Source organism: Strongylocentrotus purpuratus, unplaced genomic scaffold (genome assembly GCF_000002235.5).
Source record: "Strongylocentrotus purpuratus isolate Spur 01 unplaced genomic scaffold, Spur_5.0 spur5_scaffold_12, whole genome shotgun sequence".
Lineage (NCBI taxonomy): Eukaryota > Metazoa > Echinodermata > Echinoidea > Camarodonta > Strongylocentrotidae > Strongylocentrotus > Strongylocentrotus purpuratus.
In genome coordinates, this window is record NW_022145597.1 from 1,399,242 (window position 1) to 1,426,075 (window position 26,834).

The 26,834-nt window shown below is 39.5% G+C and overlaps 2 protein-coding genes across 3 annotated transcripts in view; one reads left to right on the top strand and one right to left on the bottom strand.

Annotated features, from left to right (window-relative positions):
• LOC588305 (monocarboxylate transporter 2) overlaps positions 1 to 14,793 on the top strand; it is a 29,749-nt gene extending 14,956 nt beyond the window's left edge. For both annotated transcript variants that reach the window (XM_011671151.2, XM_795405.5), the window contains exons 2-5: positions 6,664 to 6,862; positions 10,837 to 10,977; positions 11,557 to 12,498; positions 12,998 to 14,793. In XM_011671151.2, coding sequence (XP_011669453.1) covers positions 6,685 to 6,862; positions 10,837 to 10,977; positions 11,557 to 12,498; positions 12,998 to 13,155 — 1,419 coding nt within the window. In that variant the 5' untranslated portion in view covers positions 6,664 to 6,684 and the 3' untranslated portion in view covers positions 13,156 to 14,793. The remainder of the gene's footprint in view (positions 1 to 6,663; positions 6,863 to 10,836; positions 10,978 to 11,556; positions 12,499 to 12,997) is intronic.
• A 1,988-nt stretch (positions 14,794 to 16,781) lies between these two features.
• Positions 16,782 to 22,217, bottom strand: LOC588279 (pancreatic triacylglycerol lipase). Its single transcript, XM_030982540.1, has 5 exons — positions 22,123 to 22,217; positions 20,785 to 21,077; positions 19,740 to 19,968; positions 18,599 to 18,726; positions 16,782 to 17,127 (listed from the first exon to the last, which is right to left on the bottom strand). The coding sequence occupies exons 1-5, from the start codon at positions 22,175 to 22,177 to the stop codon at positions 16,843 to 16,845; spliced, it is 990 nt and encodes a 329-aa protein (XP_030838400.1). The 5' UTR covers positions 22,178 to 22,217; the 3' UTR covers positions 16,782 to 16,842.
• Between the last annotated feature and the right edge of the window lie 4,617 nt (positions 22,218 to 26,834).

The window sequence follows — 26,834 nt, forward strand, 5'->3', positions numbered from 1 at the left end:
AAACGAAGGAGCTACTCTCGGACTGTTACTATCCAGAGCAATATGTAAGAAGTCTGTAGCTTCTGTGATAGTGGAGATAGTCAGGGCGAAAGAAAGGTCATCAAAAGGGCCCGAAACGGAAAAAATGGTGCCTGGACGGTCACGCATGAGGGTTTCCGGAGAACGAAGAATCTAGTGACCTTGAAGGAATGCTAGAGACTACGCCTACGAATTTTGAAGGGAGTTGGAGTAGTGGAAGGGATCTAGAAAGGGCTCGCAAGCACTGCGTGCAAAACCAATAGGACTTGGTGCATGGTGAACATGTTGCGACGCGTGCCTTGGCACGGACGGCCGCCCATACTAACACAACCAAATAACAGTCTCAAAAAATGACGTCATGGCCGAAACGTGTTATAATAGGGCGGAAACTCGGCGGAATTCGTATAGTGACCCTTGTTCAAATGCGATTTACTCACAATTTTCTGCGTGAACATATACCATACTTGGTATCATTCGAAAGGGCACTTCAGTGCGGTCAGTTTGAAACCATTGTCATCTGCGCAAAACGTACTGCACGCATCAAACGCGCTAGTACGTAAAGCATAGTAAATTCATCATTTTGGGCGATAACTTGGCGAAGAGGGCATTACAATTTACTAAATTTAGCAGACAGTTGTCACGTATGTGGATACATGTGTCTGCCAAGTTTCTTTGATGTAGGTATAAAGATCGCCGGTTTAGAGCAAGTTGAAAATGGCGAATTTGGAGGGCAATTTTCTCAAATTTCGTCAGTGATAGGGTATATAATTTTGTATATGGCTGGAAAGGGCATATCTTCAAGTATCTAAATCCAAAAAAGGGTACGGGTTTGCCAAGCCATTATGGAGATACGGCCACAGAGAGAAAGCCAATTCCCAGAACTTTAGAGGGCGCTATTTATGTTTTGCAAAGCCATTGGAGCGTGAAATTTGGCAAGGCTATGTGCAAATATAAGATAAAGATACTGTGAGATTTAAATACCAAACGGAATTTATATGAGAGAGTTATGGCAGTTTTAGTTTATCTAGGGGTCAATTTTTCAAGACTTTGAGAGATTTTTGACGTAGTCGGTTTCAGATTTGAATTTTGAGTACGAAGATGGCATTTTGAAGGGCGGGTTATGCGTCGCAGATTAAAAAACATCTCTTAGACTATCTAGAGGAATTTGTTAGAAGGTTGTAGGATGTAGGATAGTGGAGATAGGAAGGAAGAAAGAAAGGCCTTAAAATTGACCAGAAACGGACAAAATGGCGCCTGGATGGTTATGCATGAGTGATTTCGAAAATCGAAGAATGTAGTGACCTTGATGAGATGTTAGAGACTATGCCTATGAAATTTGAAAGGAAAAGGACATGAGGAAAGCACCTAACTAGGAATCACAAACACTACGTGCAAAACGAATGCGATTTCCTGACGATAAGGATAAGGAAAACTAGAAATGCAATCGTGTCAGAACGATGTGCGTGCAATGACGCCGTGTTTCTACGTGTCAAACGAAAGAGCTTCTCTCGGACTATCCAGAGCAATTTGCACGAAGTCTGTAGCTTCTGTGATATTGGAGATAGGTAGGGCGAAAGAAAGGCATCAACAGTGACCTTGATGGGATGGTACTATGCCTACGAAGTTTGAAAGAAATTGGGATAGGGGAAAGAACCTAGAAAGGGCTCGCAAGCACTGCGTGCACAAACCAATGGGATTTGGTGCATGTTTGACATTGCAATCAAGTTCGTTCTGGGGGCCAAAAGCGTGAACCCGATATGCCCCATAGACAATGCGTGTAATGAATGGGCGGAAAACGTGCAGGATCTGTATTATGGCCGGAGTTAAATTGTTTTTTCTCTCTCTCTTTACGTCTCTTTATGGGCCGTATTTGGTATCATTAGAAAGAGAATTTCATGGTTGTTATTGTAAACCACTCTCTTTTTTTCTATGATAATCCTATCGAAACACGTGATGTAAAATAGATGTATAGGACAAAATGGCGTCTTAAATGGCCCCCCTGACCAATTTCAAAAATCCGGCCAAGTGGTGCCCTGCGTATTGGAACTCGGCATGTCACTGCAAATTTTCAAGGAAAAAAAAGGACGTTTAAGGGGCGAAAAGCAGTCTGAAAAAATGACGTCATAGCCGAAACGTGTTAGGTTCGGGCGGAAACTCGGCGGAATTCGTGTAGTGATCTTTGTTCAAATGCGATTTACTCACAATTTTCTGTGTGAACATATATAATACTTGGTATCATCCGAAAGGGCACTTCATTGCGGTCAGTTTGACACCATTGTTAACTGCGCGCAATGTATTGCGCGCATTGAACGGTCTATTACGTAATCCATAGTAAATTCATCATTTTTGGCGATAACTTTGCGCTGACATATTCGAATTTTACCAAACTTGGTAAACAGTTGTCACGTATATGGATACATATGTCTGCAAAGTTTCATTGATGTAGGTATAACGATCGCCATTTTAGAGCAAGTTGAAGTTATTTCTCAATTTTCTTGAAAATGGCGAATTTGGAGGGCAATTTTCTCAAATTTGGTCAGTGATAGGGTATATAATTTTGTATATGGCTGGAAAGGGCATATCTTCAAGTATCTAAATCCAAAAAAGGGTACGGGTTTGCCAAGCCATTATGGAGATACGGCCACAGACAGAAAGCCAATTCCCAGAACTTTAGAGGGCGCTATTTATGTTGTGCAAAGCCATTGGAGCGCGAAATTTAGCATGCCTATGTGCAATTATGAGATAAAGATACTGTGAGATTTAAATACAAAACGGAATTTATATGAGAAAGTTATGGCAGTTTTAGATTATTTAGGGGTCCATTTTTCAAGAACTTGAGAGATTTTTGACGGAGTCGGTTTTAGATTTGAATTTCGAGTATGAAGATGGCATTTTGAAGGTCAAGTCATCCGTCGCAGATAAAAGAACATCTCTTAGACTATCTAGAGGAATTTGTTAGAAGTTTGTAGGATCTAGGATAGTGGAGAGAGGAAGGAAGAAAGAAAGGCCTTAAAATGGACCAGAAACGGACAAAATGGCGCCTGGACGGTCATGCATGAGTGATTTCCAAAATCGAAGAATGTAGTGACCTTGATGAGATGTTAGAGACTATGCCTATGACATTTGAAAGGAAAAGGACATGAGGAAAGCACCTAACTAGGAATAACAAACACTACGTGCAAAACGAATGGGATTTCTGGACGATAAGGAAAACAAGGAAAAGGAAAATATTAATGGGGCAGAATGTGAACGAAAACAAGGCAATGACGAAGGTCGTCATTGCAACAAGGATAAGTATATTAATGGGGCAGAATGTGAACGAAAACAAGGCAATGACGAAGGTCGTCATTGCAATGACGAACATGCACCAAATCCCCGGCCCCCCCACTTAGGTTCCGAAATGACCGCATGCTTGTTGCCAAAATGTCCTTTTCGTAACAAAAGAAAAAGGTCGACCCGTATTGACTTTACACACCGGACTTTTGCTGAAAAGGGGGGGGGGGGGTGCTGAAAAAGGCTCGTATACAAAAGAAAAAGGTCGAGCCGTATTGACTTTACACACCGGACTTTTGCTGAAAAGGGGGGGTCGGTTGGAACACGCATATGCGTACCCTAAATAACACTGATTGGGGGGGGGGGGGGGGGCCGGGACCAAATCCCATTGGTTTTTGCACGCAGTGCTTGCGAGCAGTTTCTAGGTTCTTCCCCTATCCCAATTTCTTTCAAACTTTGTAGGCATAGGCTGCGTTCATGCTTAAGTTTTGAAGGCAGAATGAGCGATCTGAAACGCTCATCGTAAACGCTCATCGTGATCGCAGTTCCACGATGTTCTGTTCATGCTTACTTCTCTGGCTCCCCCAGGCAATTCTCAGTGTGTGGCCTTAATTGGTCTTCCAGCTGGATTCGCAAACCTTCACTGTGCATGCTACGTAGACCCACTAGAGGTCAGTGCGTTGACCCCATTTAAACGCGTTTACAAATTGTAAACGCATCTTTTTGTGAGTTTACGATCGGCGATCGTGATCGCCGTTTTTCGGTGATTCTACAAAAGTGAGCTAAGACGCAACCGTGTTTTAAACTAAACGCGTAACAGATGCCTGATTCTGGCCGTCAAAATCAAGCATGAACGCGCCCATAGTCACTACCATCCCATCAAGGTCACTGTTCAGGCCTTTCTTTCGCCCTACCTATCTCCAATATCACAGAAGCTACAGACTTCGTACAAATTGCTCTGGATAGTCCGAGAGAAGCTCTATCGTTTGACACGTATAAATATGGCGTCATTGCACGCACATCGTTGTGACACGATTGCATTTCTAGTTGTTATTGTTATTTCATTAATTGCCCTAAGATTCCTGCTCTTGAAGGGGAGAGTTTTGTAAGCGAAATGAGTGTTGTCCCACCATCGATAGGTCTCATAATGCAGGGCCTGGCTTTCGCATGTGCAGCGAGTTCATGTTAGTGAATGACATAGCGTTAACGATAAAGGTGAGTTCTGGTCATCCGATTGCATTGTGAAACAAAAGGTGTGGAATGGATCAGAAAAAGTTGATCATGTATCATGTAAGTATTGGTGTGTACTGCAAGGTTCTGGAGTCATCAAAATCATAATAAATTTGGCCCAGTCTTGGTAAAGTAACAAGCACTGTACACAGAAAGATGTATATGGGACTACACAAATGGTGTCGGGGCTACTAACCTTGATTTCCTAATCTTTCTATGCTCATTACTCAGCCAGCATACATTTTCTACCAAAACTGTTTGGCAAATTACATTTATTTGCAATCTTGAACATTCAGTGTAAGTTTCGTTTGATTCTGTGAGAATTCATTTTCTTTTCTTTTTTTAACCAGAAGTCACCTTTATCTTTAACTTTCCCATATAGAACCCTGTTACGTGCTTGTAAACGGTCTGTTGCAAACGGAAGGGATCTTTCCACTGCATTATTCCCCTGCGCTAATCAGTTGTGCGAAGGTGATTCGTCCCATGTGCCAGTAATTAAATGCTATGCATTTTCCGCTGTTTCAAACACTGTGTGTACTGTACGATATCACGGTCGCGGGGTGCATATTTCCATGGTGCGTCAAAAGAAACGAGCCACTGACGCAGCCTTACGTCAGACTGTACAACAGGCATTAGTCATAGGGTCTGACCCTAAATGCCTATTGCACATTAAACGTCATTGGGATTACGTATCACCTGCGCTAATAAAGCCTATAAAGGAGATTTAATGCAAGTCGTATTGTTAATTATATTCACGTTTTGACTCTCACATGGTGCGTCAGAGGCAGGCCTTAGGGCGCGTTCATGCTTGATTTTGACGGCCAGAATCAGGCATCTGTTACGCGTTTAGTTTAAAACACGATTGCGTTCATGCTCACTTTTGTAGAATCACCGAAAAACGGCGATCACGATCGCCTATCGTAAACTCACAAAAAGATGCGTTTACAATTTGTAAACGCCTGGAGAAGTGAGCATGAACAGTGCACCGTGGAACTGCGATTACGATGAGCGTTTACGATGAGCGTTACAAATCGCTCATTCTGCCTTCAAAATCAAGCATGAACGCGCCCTAGTATACAAACGTCATTAACGATTGAGAATGCACTCTATACACCTCGTGCGGTGGGAAGGAATATGCCCTGTATTTGACCTAGTATAACATCTAGTATTAATTGCTTATTTCGCTTTTGTATACAAAAATATCGAAAATATTTAACGCAGCAAGGTTGGTATTTGGTGATTTGTTCAAAAATTCTTATGTGTCTGAGTGAGTTATTTTAGAAAGTTTAGCCGATGGCTGAAGAAAAATAATCACATTGTCAAACTGTTTGGGTCGTTCCCACGTGTTTCAAAAGCTTTGTTTCAAAATCTATGTCAACACAATTTGCTGAGGTCAAGTTTCGGTCTGAGTGTGCAGTGGTCTAATTCTTAAAAGTTAGACAAACTTATTCAACGGATGTTGAGAAATCGATTTTTGTTTTTCCTTCTGGATAGTAATGGGATTACCAAATTAAAGTCTGCTGTTTTAGGGGGATCGATACCGAACGACTTCCGTCTATGAACAAGGGTTTGGTCCCATCGATCATTGTAGATCAAATGATTCTACACCAAGCCTCAAAGGGAAGGGATGGGGGGGGGGGGGGGGGTGGAGCATCCAAGAAAATTTCTTGATGACATTCCACCACCTCTTTCAAACGTTCGACGTTTTTTAATTTTTTTTTTAGGAAATGTGTATGATTTATGAGGTTTAAAGAGTAATTTGACAATAAATTCCTTAATTAGTGTAATTTGTTTTTGTCCTCTTTGGTTTTAATGTTGAGCGAGGGATAGGGGCATGTAATTTAACTTCCCCTACAAGTACAATATAGAAAGGAAAGAGATTGGAAGTGAATTTATTGGATATAATCTTATTCTCTTAGGAGTAAGATTAGTAGAAGAAGGGGAAGAAGAAGATTATGGAGAAGGTGAAGTAAAGGAGGAGGTAAAATAAATGAAGAAGAAGAAGAAAAATTAATTAAAAGTAGAAAAAGAGGAGGATAATGATTAAAAGAGAAGGGTAACAAGGACAAATAAGAAGAGGAAATCACCCAAATCCATACTAACCTCCATGTATTTTCCTGAACAATAATATTCCCCATCCAGAGCTGCCGTGACGTAATCAAAATGGCGATAGGTCGCCATCACATCGTCCTACTAGGAAGGTTCTTTGATGCCTTTTTCCGGAAAGGAATTCTCAAGAGTTTCGGTGTCCTAGTCCCAGCTTTGACTGTGTACCTGGGCACCAATTACACAACCATCGGGCTTATCCTCTCACTCAATGCTGCATTTACACAACTAGCATGTAAGTACTTGATCTACCTGTTTATACGTTTAATACTCTATTACATTAAACATGATAATGATAGCAATAATAATGATAATTAACAAAACATTTTTAAAAGCCAATAGCGAAAAATGAACATTGGTCGGCTATGAGTCGGTTTGGCGGTTTTCTTGCACATTTTACAAAACATATGGGTAAACACAGAGTAAAACACGTGCAAGAACATAATGACAAACTAGTCCAGTCCAACTATAAAATGACCCAAAAGAAACTCTAAAACGTCCATTTTAACTGCATATACTTATGAATAGCTCCCACAACAACGTACTAAAAGTTTAGACAAATCAAAGATGTGGACAAATGTCTAGTTTGCATAAATTGCATGTATATACGATCAGCATTTTGGATTGAATCTCCTCCCCTAATGGCACAGAGGCCAACCACCGCATATTTGGCGGAACTAATACATGAGGGGGAAGCATTGCCATTAATATTCAAGTAGGCCTAGAAGTAAAAGTAGAACTAATCATATTGAGAGGCTTCTAGTTAATGGTAAGTTTGGAAACTTTACTTGCGTGCAAAGTTGCTTTCGTCTGCAAATCGGAATCATAAAGAAGTAGCGACCGGAACAGGAGCGCCGGAAGCAGTTTGGGATTGGGGGAGGGGGGGGGGGGGGGGGCAAACATTCCAGGGGGCTCACATTCCAGGGGCAGTGACGTAATGAGAAAAAAGTTCGGAAGGGGGGGGGGGGCAGACGAAAAATCTGCATCACCACCAGTCTTACACGTTACATGCAGTTCCCGCGGAACGTTTTTCAAAGTGGAGTATTATCGATCAGGTAGAGCGTAAATTGGCGTGGGGTCCAGGGCATGAGCCTCGGCAGGGATTCAAGGGCTGAGCCCCGGAAGCTCAGGGGTTTTAGGTATTTAATTACGGTTAGATGAGCATCCAGTTAGGCAATTGACGTGTTCCAGGGGGGGGGGGGGAGAGCCCCCAGAAGCTCAGAGGTTTTAATATTTAACTACGGTCAGATGAGCATCCAGGGGCCGTCTTAGGGCCCTTGGTGTGGTCCAGGGGGCAGGGCCCCCGGAAGCTCAGGGGTTTTAGGTATTTAATTACGATCAGATGAGCATCCATGAGGCCGCCTTAGAGCCCTTGTTGGGGTCCAGGGGGCGGAGCCCCCGTAAGCTCTGGGGTTTTAAGCATTTAATTACGGTCAGATGAGCATTTTTTTTATACAAGGGCTGAGCCCCGGAAGCTCAGGGGTTTTAGGTATTTAATTACGGTTAGATGAGCATCCAGTTAGGCAATTGACGTGTTCCAGGGGGGGGGGGAGAGCCCCCAGAAGCTCAGAGGTTTTAATATTTAACTACGGTCAGATGAGCATCCAGGGGCCGCCTTAGGGCCCTTGGTGGGGTTCCAGGAGGCAGAGCTTCCGGAAGCTCAGGGGTATTAGGTATTTAATGACGGTGAGATGAGCATCCAGGGGCCCGCCTTAGGGCCCTTGGTGGGGTCCAGGGGGCAGAGCCCCCGGAAGCTCAAGGGTTATAGGTATTTAATTAAGGTCAGATGAGCATCCATGAGGCCGCCTTAGAGCCCTTGTTGGGGTCCAGGGGGCGGGGGGCGGAGCCCCCGTAAGCTCTGGGGTTTTAAGCATTTAATTACGGTCAGATGAGCATTTTTTATACCTTATTTGTGACATTGGCAGGTCACTTATTTTTTTTCTCCGTCTTTCTTTCTTTTCTGTTAACATACTTTTTCAAAAAGGAGGGGGGGGGGGGGGGGGCTCGAGCCCAGCCACTTTGCATACCATGACATAAAGGCTTCTAAATAAGCGTATTTCGCCTGACTGTAATTTGGGGATTTCTTATTTTCCAACAAACGCATAAAAAGGTATGACTTACAAAAAAAAATCAAGAAAAAATGCCGGGAAATCATGTCACAACATCAACATTTGTAAATCACTTGTTTCGAATTAGAAATACATCAGTTCCCCCCCCCCCATCAGTACGCCAGCGTTCAGGGCAGGGCTCAAATTAATTTTTTGTCCACGGGAGCTCTTCCCCCGAAAAAAGAGCCCCCCGTGAGCCTTCTCACGGGGGCTCTTTTATTACTGACGTGGGCTCTTTTTTATACAAATATCCATTGAATTGGTACCTATGATACTCCTCAATTATTTGCTATTTCATCATTATCATTTCAATCAGCTTTTTCCCTCTTACAAATTTACAAGCTACATAGCTGTTACTGGCCTGTGTATATAATATATACGCATACAACACTGATCTTTATGATGTCTTTAACGTGACATATCTTCTTCTCCCCTTGCAAACGAAAAAGAAAACATGTTCATTAAAAGGGATTAAGCGACAAATAATGATTGTGATTCAAATCGATGCGAATATTTGTTTAAATAAGCACTGCTATTCACCCGAATCTTCTTTGTAAAAACAACTTTTACAAATCTCAGCCATGCTTACTGAGTTGAGACGTTCCATTCAATTTAAAATACCCATTACATTATACACTTCTCCTAATCTCAAAGTGATCTTACAGCACAGTGGCAGAATTGCATGGCTGAGATTTGTAAAAAGTAGTTTTTACAAAGAAGATTCTGGTGAAAAGCATTGCTTATTCAAAAAAATCCTTGCATCAATTTGAATCACAATGATTATTTGTCGCATGGTCCTTTTATTAAATAACCTTGTTTTCTGTTTTGTTTGCAGAGGGAGAAGAAGCTATGTCACGTTAAGAAATCATAAAGATCAGTTGTATTATGCGTATATACATATGATACCAGAACAAATGTTGATTATCAGAATGTCATTTTGGAATACTTCTATACAAATACCACATTGTCTTTAGCCCGTATCAGTATTAGTATGATCCAATATAAAGCTATTATTCTTTATTTAATTCAGTATAATGCTTTTCCTCAAAAATAGTTTTGCTATTTTTTTAGGGTTGAAACGCTAAGAAATGGTTTCAAATGTACATTCCACGAACCCTGAACCATTGCAAAATGATGGTGGTTCTCTCTCTCTCTCTCTCTTTATTTTAATCATGCATTATCAACTACATATAAAGCAGCATCCAAAAACTTAGGGTTATCTGAGATAGGTGAAAGTAAGAGTTAAAAAGAAAGTCATGCTAAAACGGCGCTTCACTTCCCCCCCGCCCCCTGAAAAAAATAAAATAGATTAGTAGTCCTCCTCTCCAGAATCCCCCTCCCCCCGCTTTAATATCACATTTTCACTTGGCAGCCCAAGGGGGCCGGGGGGGGGGGGGTGGGGGGAGGGGGTTAAACCGAAATGAAATATTTTTAATTTATTTTGTTTTTTATCTTCTTCGTTTTTCTTCCGTATCCTGTCTGGACTCTACCTATATACCTGAAAACAAACAAGCAAGGAAGCAACATTTAGTAGTTATTCCAACCGGTATCTACCTTCTTGCAACCATTTGGCTGCGATTTGATTTGTCATGTGTAGATAAATACTTAAAGGTAAAGACCAGTATTGGAAACGCCCCAATTTCAAAAAATGAAATGGAAGCTCTCATTACCAATCATGTGAAAGAATATGTTTTGACTAATACATGACGATACAAAATTTGCCGGGAAACCGCCTACTAATTCATATATTTGGTAAATTTGTTTCTCTCATGGTCTGTGAGAGATATGGGGTAGCCCCATATACATCTTTCTGTGTATAGTGCTTGTAACTTTACGAAGAATGGGCCAAATTTCTTATAATTTTGATGATTCCAGAACCTTGCAGATGCTAGATGCTAGGTGATCAACCTTTTCTGATCGATTCCACAACGTTTCTTTCACAATGCAATCGCATGACCATAACTGGTCTTTATCTTTAACATGCTTAACGAATAGTGAAATGAAAGAGATAGGGATAACCCATTCAGGTAATAATAAGTTTATTTCCAATGCGGTCCTTGCTGATACCATGTCAATTGTCACTTTTGAATGCATTTTACAGGTATGCTGATGAATCCATTGATGAAGCGGTTAGGTACAAGACGTGTGGCTGCCACTGGCGGGCTTATGTCAGGGATTTGTATCCTAACTACGGCTTTTACTCAATCAGTCTATTTGACAGGATTTCTCTTCGTATCCGCAGGTAACCATTTATCTTCTTCTTCTTTTTTCCTTCATCTTCTTCGTCTTACTATTCTTCTTATCATAATTATTATTATTCATTTTCTTATTCTTATTCTTCTTCTTCCACTATTCTGTCATCTTTTTCCTCTTTCTTCCGTCTTCTTCTTAATTTAATTTTCTTTCTCCTTCCTATTATTTATGCATTCTTCTGTCTTCTTCATATTCTTCTTCTTTTTCGTCTTCCTCTTCTTCTTCCTTATTTCTTTTTCTTTCTTCGTTCTACCACTACTTTTTCTTCTCCTTTCTCGGATTCTGTCTTCTTTTTCTTTTTTTTTTATCCTTCTTGACAACAGATGGAGCCGTCCTAAAGATGGCGGGTGTGATGTCCACGCTTGTTTACAATGACCTAAAATGTTAGTAAATGTTATTGAACCTTTAATAAAAACAAGACATATTCAAAATAAAATAGGCATCTCTCACTTGTCTATATCAAACCACTTTACCTTACAGTGAGATGCACTGTATGATAATCAATATCACTATATCTAAAGACCATAATCAGTTGCCTTAAAAGAAAACTCGCACTATTATTTTCCAGGGTTCTTTTCTGCAGCTTCTAACCTCGGCACGACAACGACCCTTCAGCAGCATTTCGGAAGAAGGTTTGGCGCCATGAATTCCCTTGCTCTTATCGGAATATCAGCAGGTTCTACCCTCTTACCTCTCTTAACAGCCGTACTGTACAGGTACTACGGACTCAGCGGGACCCTTCTTATACTTGGTGGACTACTTCTGAACGAGTTCCCCATCGGTGCTGTGCTAGTGCCTCCAAGGAAACGGATCATACGTGTGGGAACTGCTTTGGACGAAGGAAATTGTGATGTTAAAGATAGCGTTCAGGTTGTTATAGCGGGAAATCTCCGAGGCAGTGAGTGTGGTCCTGTTGCAAATAGCGCTAGTGAACAGTTTACTGAATGTAATACACAAAACGAAGCTTCGCTAGATCAGGAACAGTCATCTGCTAGTGCCAACTCCTGTAGAGACTGTATGAAAGTAGTCAAAGACACATTTGACTTCCGGATATTCCGGGAAGAGAAATATTTTACATTCTTCATGCTACCAATACTAATTCTTTCATCTTTAGCCAACTATGGCTGGGTCCTCTTTGTGACGTCCTACGCAATTACAGTTGGCATCGAATCATCCAAGGCTGCCTACCTTGCTGCCGTGGGCGCCGCCGGTGGCATAGCTTCCTGTGCTCTGCAAGCCATTGTCTTTCACAGGCGCCCTCAATGGAGCCCGCATGTAATGGCTACGCTATGTTTTACTGGCGCATTGACGTTGATAATACAGACCTTACAATCTGACCTACCTTACCTGTTAGTGTGTTCCTTCATCATTGGTGCTAGTCTCTACGGTGTATCAACCGCCGTAGATGCCGTCGTAGCTGTCATTGTCGCACCGCATAATTTCCAAGGTGCGATCGCCTTCACCTTTGCCCTGGAAGGAATCGGAACATTAATCGCTGGGCCATTCTCGGGTACGTTCAATATATAAGTTCCACTTCCAAATATTGCTATTAGTCCCGGAGATCGCAGTTCATAGACCCCAGTAGATGTCACTCGTTTTAATTGACGTAACATGTCTCGCTAAGGGAGGACATTAATTGTTCTCCGATTGCAGTTGTCTCTCTCACTCTTAAAGTTATCTCTCGAACCATTATTTTGAAATATTGTCTTTATTCTTATACAGTAGTTTGCTTTGTTATGATAAATTGAACGCCTGAGGTTTTGAGGTAATTTCGAACAATTCGAAATGAATATTACCAAAAAAGAAATTACACAGTCACGTGTAATTGTTGCCATTTGGGGGAAGCAAAGCTATTATTGGGAGATACATTATTTGGAATATGCTGTTTGTTATGTTATTTTGAAAGAGGCACAATTGTATTCGGATGTAGTATTTTCCGTGATTTCTTTTTCTCGAGACTAATTTTTTTCTTCTATTTTTCTTATTCATCTCTTTAACAATAATTCCAGGATTCCTCTTCGACTTCACCGGGAGTTTCGAGACCGTGTTTCTTGTTATTGGAGGCATGGCCAGTCTCGCACACGTATTTGGCGTCATACTCATCCTAACGCGGAGATACAATAGACGGCATTACAAAGTGGTAGAAATGGTGGAAGACCCTCTCTAAGTCCAAGTCTCAGGTGGCGCCCTTTATCAGTCAGACTCAGTGTCATTGATTAGGATAGTTTGGCCAACCCGGTTCGAAAACAAACAAAAAATACGACATGTTGTGATCCAGTGAAGCCAAGTTGGCCAAACTCTGTGTATAGATGGCTCTGGTCAGACTCAGCTTCGGACTACCGTCTTACAAGCGAAAAGTTTGAAAACAGCGAATACCGCGCAGTGAATATAAAGCCTTCATCGTTCAATATGTACAAAGGTGTGTACGGCAGGCATAGGGAAAGTCAACCTGTTATATATTCATTTAAATATATACACAAATACAATAAAGGTGATGCTCCGTAGACGAAGAAATTGGAGCATCATTATTTCTTGTATTTCTGTGTATTTTCTCGAACTCCGAGCTGAAATCTAGAGTTTATTCTTTGTGTATAACTATATATTTGAATAATAATGCTCAATCATCCTCAGAATCCTTGAATGATTAGTCTTAACTTTCAAATGAAAAAAAAATGAAATAAATGTATCAACATAATTTTATATACATATATGTATATTAACAGCAGTTGACTTTTCCAATGCTCTTCGTAAACACTGCCTCGCAATTAATTAAACGTAAGGCCTCTTTACTCACTGTGTGACCAGTGTTATTGATTAGACACATTGACTGTGTACCATAGGTCTCTCTGTGTGTGATACTCGCTTTATTCGAAGAATAGGCCTATTCTTGGTTTCCCGATTTGCCTTTGCCTTTATATATGTGATCACAATTATATTGTAAGCTCCGCAGTCTAATATTAACGTAATGGACCGACACATTTTAAATTCTAAATTTCTCGATTGGTGTTTATTTCAACATGGCCGCAGGTCGAGATTGAAATAAAATGGCAGGAGGGAAATTATGAACTTGCATTCAAAACTATAATTCAATGACGACGTGCATTCAATATGTGTGACATGAAATTGAGGGCATTTTTTATCCAGTATGCCATATCATAACTGACTTAAAACATATCTGTTCCGATCTTACCAATCTTAAATTATAAAGGAATCATGTATATTTTGTAATTGATTTGAAAATTGTAAGTGATAAACGGTGAAAGCCTAATGTTTGTATTTATATCCTCTACTCTCACCCTCTCTCTCTCTCTGTCTCTGTCTCTGTCTCTCTCTCTCTCCCTCTGTCTCTCTCGTATCTAAGATTTGAATAATATTGTTATTATCATCTTTAATATTCCTTAGTCCCTTTATCGTAAGTCATCCCTCTCTCGATTTATGGACGTATATATATTATGTTCATTCTCTATTAGCGATTCTCTTCAAATGGTGCAATGGCTCTGCAAGTAAGTTTTATCGAATGGGCCTACATACAAATTATACCTCATTTAAACTTGTTTGATAACTGCTCGGGAGCTATGATTTATGAATATATGCCTATTTTACTCCAAAGCATCTTATTCTAAATGTGTTGTACGTCAGTATTATAGTCGTTTCCTAATGTGCGTGAAATACATTTATGAGCCAGGTATTATAATGGTTTAAGCCAAATAGTTATCATTTACTCCCTCCATGAGGGATTCATTAGATAATCATATTACCTCCACCCTGGCATCAGGTTAATGTCATTAAAAACAGACGAAAGACACAAAAAGGTCATTGACTTTTTCTATCTAAGAATCAAGGCTTAAAGGTAAAGACCAGTATTGGAAACGCCCCAATTTCAAAAAATGAAGTGGAAGCTCTCTTTACCAATCATGGGAAAGAATATGTTTTTGACTAAAACATGATGATACAAAATTTGCCGGGAAACCGCCTACTAATTCATATATTTGGTAAATGTGTTTCTCTCATGGTCTGTGAGAGATATAGGGTGGTCCCATATACATCTTTCTGTGTATAGTGCTTGTAACTTTACGAAGAATGGGCCAAATTTCTTATCATTTTGATGATTCCAGAACCTTGCAGATGCTAGATGATCAACCTTTTCTGATCGATTCCACAACGTTTCTTTCACAATGCAATCGCATGACCATAACTGGTCTTTACCTTTAAGAATTTCGTTTCAGGTTCACAACTCAAGTTGGTAACTGCATTATAATTATTGGCGAGTTACTCACCATTGTGTTGTACAATATTGTTGCCTGGCTCTGCATTTGACAAAGCTGTGCTTGAGTTATGGGTTGAATGTAGTTTTTCCTCTCATTCCTCAATTCCTCTTTATCATTTTGTTTTAAATTTGTATTTCTTTTTGTTATCTCTGTAAAAAGGAGAGTGCCTCGCCGAGGAAATAATACGACTTAATACTTTTTGAATCTGATCTTCCAGATTTAATATTCATTGGAACCTCCTTAAAATGTATCTGATTTTTTCTTCTCATACCTTTATATTGTTTTTCTTTTAAGTAGTAGCAATTATGACGTCATGGGCAGGATACGTGGCGTAACTATAGCCCCCCCCCCCCCCCCCAATCTTCCCATCCTCAATAATTGAATGGTCAAATAAAAACAGAGAGCAGGAAAGTGGGGCAGAGCAAACGCGAAACGAAGATGATACTACCACTTAAACGTCCTCGTTTACTTTGTTCATATTCCATCCATATAGTAATGCCCCTGGACCCTCCCCCTCCCTCCCCCATTGGAAAGCTGCATACAGACTACGCCACTGTCTTCGCCCATGGATGCCAGCTAGCAGGGTGGATTTGTGTGTTTTATGACTGCCTTACTGCTACTGCTAAGTGGAATGTTTGTGTGAGTCTTTCTACAAGCAATGAATATGCAATGTTCTTCCGCTGGTCTTTCGTCCTTTTTAAATTTTCTATTCTGAAATGAAATCTTATATTATAATGTTAAAAATGTTTTGTATATCAGGTATAACCAAAGCAGATTGTTGAATGATACGTGACTGTATGTATTGTGTGTATCTCTTCATATTTCTAGACATATATGAAATATATTTGAATGGCTTTACAAGCAATAAATGATATATAATATTCTCATATTATTAATTATGAAAAAGGATTGTTTTTCAATGTTATTCCGGACCAAAAATGAGAAAATAGGTGAAGAGAGGAGAACAGGTGGCTGACAATGTGAGGAAGTGTATGTGAAAGAGAGAGATAGAGAGAAAGAGAGAGAGAGAGAGAAAGAGAGAGAGAGAGAAAGAGAGAGAAAGAGAAATAGAGGGAGAGAGGGAGAGAGAGAAATAGAGGGAGGGGAGAGAGAGAGAGAGAGGGGGAGAGAAAAAGAGAGAGACAAGAGAGAGGGAGAAAGAGAGAGAGAGAGAGAGAGAGAGGGGGTGCTGAGAGGAAAAACAGATCGGAAGGCAAGGCGGAAACAATAAGGATATACTACAGAGCAATGGTAACATGCGGGGTTAAAAGCACGTAATGGGTGAACAAAGACATTAGGGACTTTTAGATACGCACGAAGACAATAGGTCTATGCTACGATCGACGTCCTAATAATGCACTGCCTTGAATGGACGTCACACGTATCACTCAAATCTAAAAGTCACTAGTGGTTTGGGGTGAAGGAGTCAAGGACAAAGAGAACGGGTGTGTAGAAAGAGTGTAAAATAATTAGGTCCATGGGTACACAGACGGCTACAACAAGAAAGTGGTATTAACCATTTTTTAATGCGGATTTCTTTTTATATTTAATTGTATTGTATAATTGGGAGTCATCTATAATCGAAATCACATGCAGAAGGGGCTTGCCCCGTTCGTCTCCACAAAGTAGGCCCCGCTTCCACGGTTCTTGTCTGCCCAGTAGCCCATCGTGGGGCAGGTCCCACATCTGGGGCAGTTTGGATAGCTAGCCCAGTTGCTGCATTTCCTGGAAGGAGCGAAGTTACAGCTTGAGGTGATACTCTCTGTATAGAGGTCTAGCGCCCTCATGTGGTCGCATGCCTCCATGACTGAGGTTCCCTCGCAGCCTGGTTGGCTTATGCCCTCGTTTGGGTAGAAATCTTGATGGCCCAACTGAAAGGAGACAGGAGTCAATAGTTTGAATCAGTATTATCATTATTAAATTTAAAAGACTAATTCGCACAAACGAAACCCTTTACAAAACATTTACTTCCAATCGTGACTAGGCACCACAAAGTTGCATGGCTTGATTTTCAGTTAGAGCTCAATAACGATGTATCTTGTCAGGTCGGTTACATTTCAGTTTTTTTCTTCTTCATTTCCTGAATGATCATAGCTTCTACTATATATTTTGAAATAAAGCGGAGGCAAAATATTTGCTAGAAGCAGGCGCGTCCACAAGGGGGGGGGGGTTGTGTAAACCCCCCCCCCCCATAACCATCCTAACCCCCCCCCCCTTTGAAAAAAAAGAAAAAAAATATTCCCATGGCTGACCTAAAAAAGCTGACCTTACCCCCCCCCCCCCCCAAACGGAGCAAAATGGCAATTTTTTCAAATTTGAGACAAAAAAAAAAGTGTCCTCTTACTCCCCCCCCCCCCCCCGCTTATTCAGCGGTCGGCTGAGTCGTTGCGGTTTTTGGGGGACCAAAAAAAAAAAAAAAAAAGTGACCTCTTACCCCCCCCCCCCCCCCCTGTGTACGCGCCTGCTTCTAGCAAATATACCATCATTAATTATCATCCTCATCATCCTCATCATTAACCTCATCATTATCATTATCATCATCATCAACATCATCCTCATCATTATCATTATCATCATCCTCATCATCATCATTCTCATCATCATCCTCATCATTATCATCACAATCATCCTCATCATCATCATCATCATCATCATTATCATCCTCATCATTATCATGATCATCATAACCATCATTATCATCCTCAACATCCTCATCATTACTATCATCATTATCATCATCATCAACATCATCCTCATCATCATCATTCTCATCATCAACCTCATCATTATCATTATCATCATCATCAACATCATCCTCATCATTATCATTATCATCATTATCTTCAACATCATCCTCATCATTCTCTTCAACAACCTTATCATTATCATTATCATCCTCATCCTCATCATCATCATTCTCATCATCATTCTCATCATTATCATCATCATCCTCATCATTACCATCCTCATCCTCCTTATCCTCATCATCCTCATCATCATCATCATCAGCAGCATCCTTATCATCCTCATCATCCTCATCATCCTCATCATCTTCATCCTCATCATTATCATCCTCATCCTCATCATTATCATCCTCATCATTACCATCATTATCATCCTCATCATAATCATCATCACCATCATCCTCATTATCATCATCATCAACATCATCCTCATCATCATCATCCTCATCCTCATCATCATCCTCATCCTCATCATTATCATCCTCATCATTACCATCATCATCATCCTCATCATTACCATCATCATCATCCTTATCATAATCATCATCACCATCATCCTCATTATCATCACCATCACCATCAGCATTTTGTTGTTCACCTGTTCAATCAGACCTGCACCGGTAGCACCTCCATCCGTGTGTATAGCATCAACGAATGATGCATCAGATGAATCTAGCTTGCATTGGTTCTCATAACCAAAGAACTCGGGTCCTGCAGGGTCTAGACCTAAATAAGACACAACAATAATATAATTATATAATATCATTCAACACCTTTGTGTAGATACGGAAGGCTGTTATTTATTAATATCTCCGCCTTTCTATATCCATAGAAATGAAAACGTCCAGCATACTTGTAAATGAGCGTCAGAAGGAGCTAGCTTGCATTCATTTTTATGACCTATATACGAACTCTGGCCCTGCCGAGTCTATGCCTAAAGTGGTATACAACAATATAACTTTACCAAGCAACTTTACGAGGGCCCGGAAGAATCTAGACCTGAGTTTTGTATACATTCATAACAAGAACAGACTGTTTGTATACATTCATAACAAGAACAGACTGTTTGGATTATGCTTATAACAAGAGCAGACTTTTTGGTTTGTAAATAAAATCAAGTAAAACAAATCTGTTGAAAGTCGGAAGCATCGAGTCAGGAACTACTGTACATGGCTCGATGACAAGGATATGGAGATTGCACGAAAGCTCAAGTACCTCAGATCAGTCATAAACAAACCGAGAAGGATCAGAGACGGATATCCGGGCACTAGAAGCAAAAGCTCGAACCGTAACGGTGTGGAAGTCCATCGAAGGAAGTCTCCGTTTGGAGAAGCAACTGGACAATCCCTTATCTCGAGCATTCTTAATAATAAATGATTATTGGGGGGGGGGGGGAGATAAGGAATACGTCCTCTGTTAAAATAAATGGAGTATATATTTGGTAACCCTTCGTTTATCGTTCGGCATTTTGTCCTATTATATCCCCTAGTAAATTTGATTATCGTCTTTAGTCTTTCGTTTTTTATTTTCGTCTTGTTCGCTTTCTTGTACGTATTGTTTCTTTTTAGGCAAGTTTCCCTTTTTTTTTCCACACAGAGCCAATGCCTCCCGAAGCAAATTTTTAATCTGCCAGTCATTTTCTTCAAATCCTTTTCTGGATACCACACTCTGCCCATTCCTTCTTTCCTACTCTAACCATTACCATTATATATCAATCTTGAGAAAATGTGAATGCCCACCTGAGATTCTGCCTACGCCCGACCTTGCCTCGCCAGCATAGCCGCTGGTATGAGCTCCCAGACTGTGCCCGATGATATGCATGCTACCATACGATGCACCTGTCGTCGACTTGAGTTTCTCGATGAGCTTCCCAAGCTCTCTTCCTACCACACGTGTGTTAGCCCGGCTCTGAGCGTAGTTGAGACGCCCAGCTCCCTCCTTCCAATCTACCATGATCACATTGGTATTCTAATGGACGGTAGCCATGGAAACAAACACAGGATCTTAATGTTTTCAATTTATAATGACGGATATAAACCCAAAACCAGCATACCCTCGTTTCAACATGTTTTAAGAAAAAGGGTTCACGAGTGTTTGACTGATGAATTTTAAAAAAATGGAGAAAACAGTAAAATACAATAATTGTGGTTTATATATTCAGATATATTTATCGCACCTCGAGGACTGAATTGTAAAATACTTTTACACAAATTAATTTACGTAACAACATAATACACTAAATAGAAGATATACATATGAATATTCATGTACATGCATAATTATGATAACTAGTTTACATTTATATCTGCAGCTATAGATTATTCATTGTCCAATCACACGCAGAGTTTCTATTATTAAATTTTAGAGATTTATAAGCAAACTGGTCAAGAAAATAGTACAAACTTTATTTGCGATTTTTTTTTTTTTTTAATTTATTTATTTAATTAATTTATTTATTTTAATGTGAAAATATAATTTTGTTTATGTGAATATTTTTCATCTGTAAATGTGTAAATTTATTTAGACCTATGTGAAAATTATTTTGTTAGTTTGTATACAATGTTATAAATTATGTACAATTTTCTTTATGAGAGAAATGAATAAAAACCTATGAAAACAAATATTAAATCCTAATTGAAAAACACGATAAACTTATGAAGAGAATGACGTCATACATGAAGAAATACAATTTGTCATAATGCTAAATGAAATAAGGGTGCATTTTTTGTTTTTTAGTCTGAATCCCAATTGCTTAAATTGTTAATTTTCTTGTACTGTCCCTACCTCCGTCAAGAGGGCGTCCTTCATATCCATAGCCCAACCAGACGTATACTCGTCTGTGTACCCATGGATGATAAACTTCGTATCTCGACCGGCTGAGAAGTACGATCTGGTGATCGACGAGGATGAAGAACGGTCTAGTTGTTGGCCTGAATTCCTGTTGTTCTTGGTGTAAAGCCAGAATCTTATCACGATGGCTTCAGGACTTTCTGGTCTGAAGTGATGGCAGCTCGGCGCGCCATTCCCGTACTCAAAAGTCCCAAGGTCGCCATAGGTTACAGAGTCAGCGACGCCATCTTGAGGCAAAGAGAACCGACACAAACTAACTAATGTTCAAGATTTGTATCTACATTTTTCAACTTGGTTTATCAGCAAGTTAAACAACTTGAAGGAAATAGAATGTTAAGTTAATCGCATCAGTGCTTTTGATATTTAATTCATTCTTTCTTGTATATTTTATTTTTGTTTTTATTTATTTATTGGCCCAATGTGCATTTAGAAGGAAACAAAATGTTGAGCTCATATGAATAGAAAGGTCCAAGTATTGTACATTGTATTTTTTCTAATATAAATAAAATTAGAAATATACTTTACAATATTGATGTTAACATTGGCTGATAAATACAACAACCTGGATGCTTTCTTCGCAGTAAAAAAAAAAAATCAACAATACAATCTATTAATAACAAACTGGAAATAATCACAATAACCCTTTACCATTAATTGGACGGGGGGGGGGGGTGTTTCACAAAGATCGACTTTAAGTTAGACTTAACTATGGCAGGCTGTTCATGCCACTGTTTGCTCTCACCATTAACTGACATTGGTCTCTGAAGGAGCGTAGACATCATGGTCACAAATCTACAAAATTTACATTTTTTGAAGGAAAAAATACTATTTAATGATCATAATGGTGAGAGCAAACAGTGGCATGAATGACCTGCGATAGTTAAGTCCAACTTAAAGTCGATCTTAGTCTTTGTGAAACAGTGCCCTGGAGTTCGGCATATAACTTGGTCGGGTACTTTATTTAGAATATTAACCAGGCCACTTTTTATCATATTATCATTATTAATTCGGCAGGGTAAAGTGTATACAAAAGAAATACATGGAAGAACAAACCATACAAAGGATGAAAATCATTAAAGAAAATCATGATCTTGATTCCCATGTGCATTTACAAGTTGCCAGGAATGGGGCAGACAAACTAAATCACCGAAACCTTGAAGGTCACCCATTCTTACATGCAGTACTGTTGCAGTTATTGTTGAGCAATTATATACCCATCATTTTTACAGTACGAACTAACAGCATGAACTAAATATAACAAATAGTTTTTACCTCCTATCTGGTTTGATGAAACCAAAGCAGCCAAAAACAGAGAGCTCAACAACATTTTGCTTTCCCTTTTCTCGAAAAGTCACCGAAAAACAAGCTCACTCTGAAAATTATAAGCATGATATGAAATAACCGGTTTTATATACACCTGGAGTAAGAAGAAGTGGGTGTGCAGGGCAGGGGAGAGGTAGAGGGGGTAGGGGAGGGGTAGAGGGGGTGGAGTGGAGGTAGAGAGGAGAAGAGGGATAAAGGGGGCTGTGGTGTGGTCAGGAGAAGATAGAGTCAATTCGTAAAAGAAACTGGCATGGTGATGTTTAGTCGCAGAGAAAGTGTTTAGCCTGATTTGTTGTTCTCGTTGTTGTTGGGTTTTTTCTTCCTGTAGGGCTTCTTCTTTGGCATAAATCAGGGGTACGTCTCCCCTTGGACTCCTGGCCATTTGATACTCGGTATGGGATCGAGACAGGTGTTCCATTCGTTTGTTTCTGGATTAAGTTTAAAGATTAGTTTTAAGGAAATAATCGGATTACCAAAAAACATCTATTTTTGTGCAGGGGCAGTAAAAGGCTGGCTGGTAAGACATCAAAATATTGTGCGACTAGGAACAACAACAAAAAAAAAAAAAAAAAAAAAAAATCGAATTGATGATTTATGACAACGAAACATGGCATGATAATGGCCCTATTATGTTCAAATTCAGGACAAGATTGTTATGCAATATATTTTACAGACGATTTTATTATAGTGTTCTCGCTATAAAAGAACGATAACAAATATATAAATATATATACATGTTTTTTGTATACATCTATTTTTATGACAAAAGTAGATTGTGGATGATGTAGTTTTAATTTACAAAAAGGTCAGAGTGTATTATACAATTTAATGAATCATATGATTGAGGCCTTTCCCTGCACGTGTCATGTTTAATCCGATTTTGGTTATCTAAAGCTATCCTAAAATAGGACTAGACTTTAATCAAATAGTGCTTAATCCAAAAGAACTATACCTACAGTGGGAGACTCCACGGAATATGACCCGTAGGAAATTGTATTTCATTAATATCGTAGACATATGTGATACTCAAAAATAAGAAAGATATTATGATTGGTCTTTACTTGAACATTTTTTTCCTTCTTTGAATGTTAGTTTGGACGAGTATCATAGGAAAACATATATAAAGAATGGCTCTTTACAGGCCCTCATATTCTAAAAATGACAAGTAACAACTACAGGTTTGGAGTTTCAAGCCCATGTTGTGCAGTCCCATGGCCATGATACACACATTTCTGTGTTCAGTGTGTGTAATTTTTAGCAAGACATTTTCTTATCATTTTGATGATTCCAAAACCTCACAGTATACACCAATAATTATCTGCTGCATGATTAGCCTTTCCCAATCACTTCAAACATTGTAATCTTAATAATGCAATCGCATGACCAGAACTAAACTTCGTCTTTGATTACGAAATCAGAAACTTTTCACCGACAAGTCAGTCTTTAATTTTCTAATGCCCGAGCCAATCCATTTTAATGATGAATAACAATCTAAAGGTGCGGTACCAACGTCTAAAAAGAGGTTGTATATTAATTTTCATCATTTCAATGATTAATCATACAAATATATTCTGTTGAAATAATGAGGTTACGTAACGATGAAGTTTAAATAAGTGATCTCGAATTCGAGAAGAACTACGATATTTTCTTCTTCCAAACATAGCAAAATGAAAAAACCCGTGAAGTCGGAATTTCAATTTCATATGATTATCTCTGTGTTTTTAGCTGAAGTAAACATATACGATCGATAATAATTGTGACTACGGTCACTGGTGGTAGTAGATCACAATATAAATGAAAAGGTCACTTTTAAAAATACTGTGGCCATTTATCTTTCTCGTCTATACTATGGACAATGCATCATTGGTGGTGTGTGCCATCAAATATTCAGAAAGATGTAGTACGGGTCATTGTTACAAATGATGAATGCTGCACGTAGAGTCCTAGACGCTAGCGCCCCCATTTGACGTCACAAGACACGCAGTCAATCGATGATATATTGGGTGGGTGATCAGACTAAAGTAAAATGAAGAGAGAGAGAGAGAGAGAGAGAGAGAGAGAGAGAGATAACGAGAGAAGGAGAGAGAGGAGAGAGAGAGAGAGAAGAGAGAGAGAGAGAAGGAGAGAGAGAGAGAGAGAGAGAGAGAGAGAGAGAGGTCGAAAGAAAGAGTGAGAAGGGGTTGGGAAGACGGAAAGAGAAGAAAAAAGGGAGGGGAGAGCGATATAGGATGAGAGAAGATAGAGTGAGACAGGGAGAAGGGTGGGAGAGAGAAGGATAGAGAGAGAGGGAGGAGACATCGAACGAGAGAGAGAGAGGGGGGAGAGAGAGAGGGGAGGGGGGGGGGGGGGGGAAACACACACACACACACACGGAAGTCGATACTCCAGAGTAATGGGGAGACAGAGATAGGCAACCATGAGAGTCAAAAAGTGGGTGGGGATATGTTGAGCGGGATAATAATTATTAAAGAGAAAATTACAAACAAATATATTTTTTTCTTAAACAATGAAAACAATAAAAGTATGATTACAGTTAGTCAAAATAAAATAAGAATTCCAATAAAAACACGTACTGCAATTGTCATGAACATACCTTCTTTCCAACGGTTTTCTTTAACACCTGAAGATTGTGATCTCATAATTTATGAAAAAGCCATTCCATTATACATGAATTAATGTCGCTGTGATTACTGGAAACAAATAACGCATGCAAAAGAGGACTACAATAAACAATGAAATGAAATCAGCAATAACATCAAAGGAACTGTGCAAAATTAATCTATACCGGTGTCGATAGGTCTGTGAAACATCGGAATTAGGTAATTCTGCAAAGCTTTTTGTCGCCGAAGCAATTCTTTGCTCAACTAGTACCTATTGTTTTGTTAAAAAATGCAAATGTGGCAAATAAGCGACTGTGCAGAAAAGCAAAGAAAGCAACCACAGTTTATAACATAAAGAAGAGCAATCGAAACAGTTACATGTAGTCATGTATCCATCCTAATATTGCATGTTCTGTAGAATTCCCGTTACAATGTTTCGTATAATACCCAAAGGAATTTGTTGAAATGGTTTTACAAAATTAAGACATCATCCCTACCGATACTAACACCTACAGTCGATGGCAGTAGGTGTCGCTATATGTCATTACAGGAAACATAAAATAGGAGACAAAAGATGAATGAAATTAGCCAACTTCTTTGTGTTAACAATATCCAGCAAAGCACAATGGCTACTGTTTCTGTTGTTGTTGATATCTCTTTGCAAGGGAAGGTCCAAGGGAGATGCGGGCTGGTAGAAAATGATGACAAATGAAGCACGTATGATTGTGAACTTAAATTGCGTTGTCGTGGTAACGATTGACATAAATAAAATCCCTACGATGCACAATAATATTGTTATCCTTTGGTCATGGACAATTCCTTTTTTCATTACCTCCCCATTGTCTTCCTTGTCTTCCTTCTCTTTTTTTTCTCAATCTCTCTTTCCGTCTTCTGTCTTTCTGTCTTTCTCTCTGTTTTTATCTATATGTCTATCTTTATGTTTTCTTCTTCTTCTCTCTCTCTCTCTCTCTCCCTATCTATCCATCCGTCTTTTTGTCATTTTCCCTGTCTTTCTCACTTTCTTCCTCTCTCTCTCTCTCTTTCTCTCTATGTCTCTCTGTGTTCGTCTTTCTGTCTTTATCTCTGTTTTTCTCTATGTGTCTTTCTCTATGTATTCCTCTTTCTCTCTCTCTCTCTCTCTCTCTCTCTCTCTCTCTCCGTCTTTCTCTCTCTCTCTCTCTCTCTCTCTATCCGTCTTTCTGTCTTTCTCCCTGTCTTTCTCTCTCTGTGTTCGTCTTTCTGTCTTTCTCTATGTGTCTTTCTCTATGTATTCCTCTTTCTCTCTCTCTCTCTCTCTCCGTCTTTCTCTCTCTCTCTCTCTCTCTCTCTCTCTCTCTCTCTCTCTCTATCCGTCTTTCTGTCTTTCTCCCTGTCTTTCTCTCTCTGTGTTCGTCTTTCTGTCTTTCTCTCTGTTTTTTTTATCTATATGTCTATCTTTATGTTTTCTTCTTCTTCTCTCTCTCTCTCTCTCTCTCTCCTATCTCTCTCCCTATCTACCCATCCGTCTCTTTGTCATTTTCCCTGTCTTTCTCACTTTCTTCCTCTCTCTCTCTATTTCTCTCTATGTCTCTCTGTGTTCGTCTTTCTGTCTTTATCTCTGTCTTTCTCTCTGTGTCTTTCTCTATGTATTCCTCTTTCTTTCTCTCTCTCTCTCCCTCTCTCTCTCTCTCTCTCTCTCTCTCTCTCTTTCTCTCAACTCCCTCCCTCTTTATCTCATATACCTTTTCTCCAATTAACCCTTGGTATCACCATAGACCTAGCTTAGTTGTCAGATAACCTTGAACGTCATTACTATATTCATGATCAATTATGTCTATTTATATTGATAATATGAGGTTGATATTACTCATTTCTGACATTGCGATAGATGCAAAAGGTTTGGGGTCAATACAAAGTAACCCTTTCAACCTCTCAATTGCGATATAAAATAATCAGCCCACGCTCGATAATATTCAGTATTCATTATTTTGTCATTCATTGATAATTTTCATTAATCAAGCTATTTGTGTTTGTTCGTTGAGGGCTAGATAATGGTAAAAAAAAAATCAGTGCAATCAATGA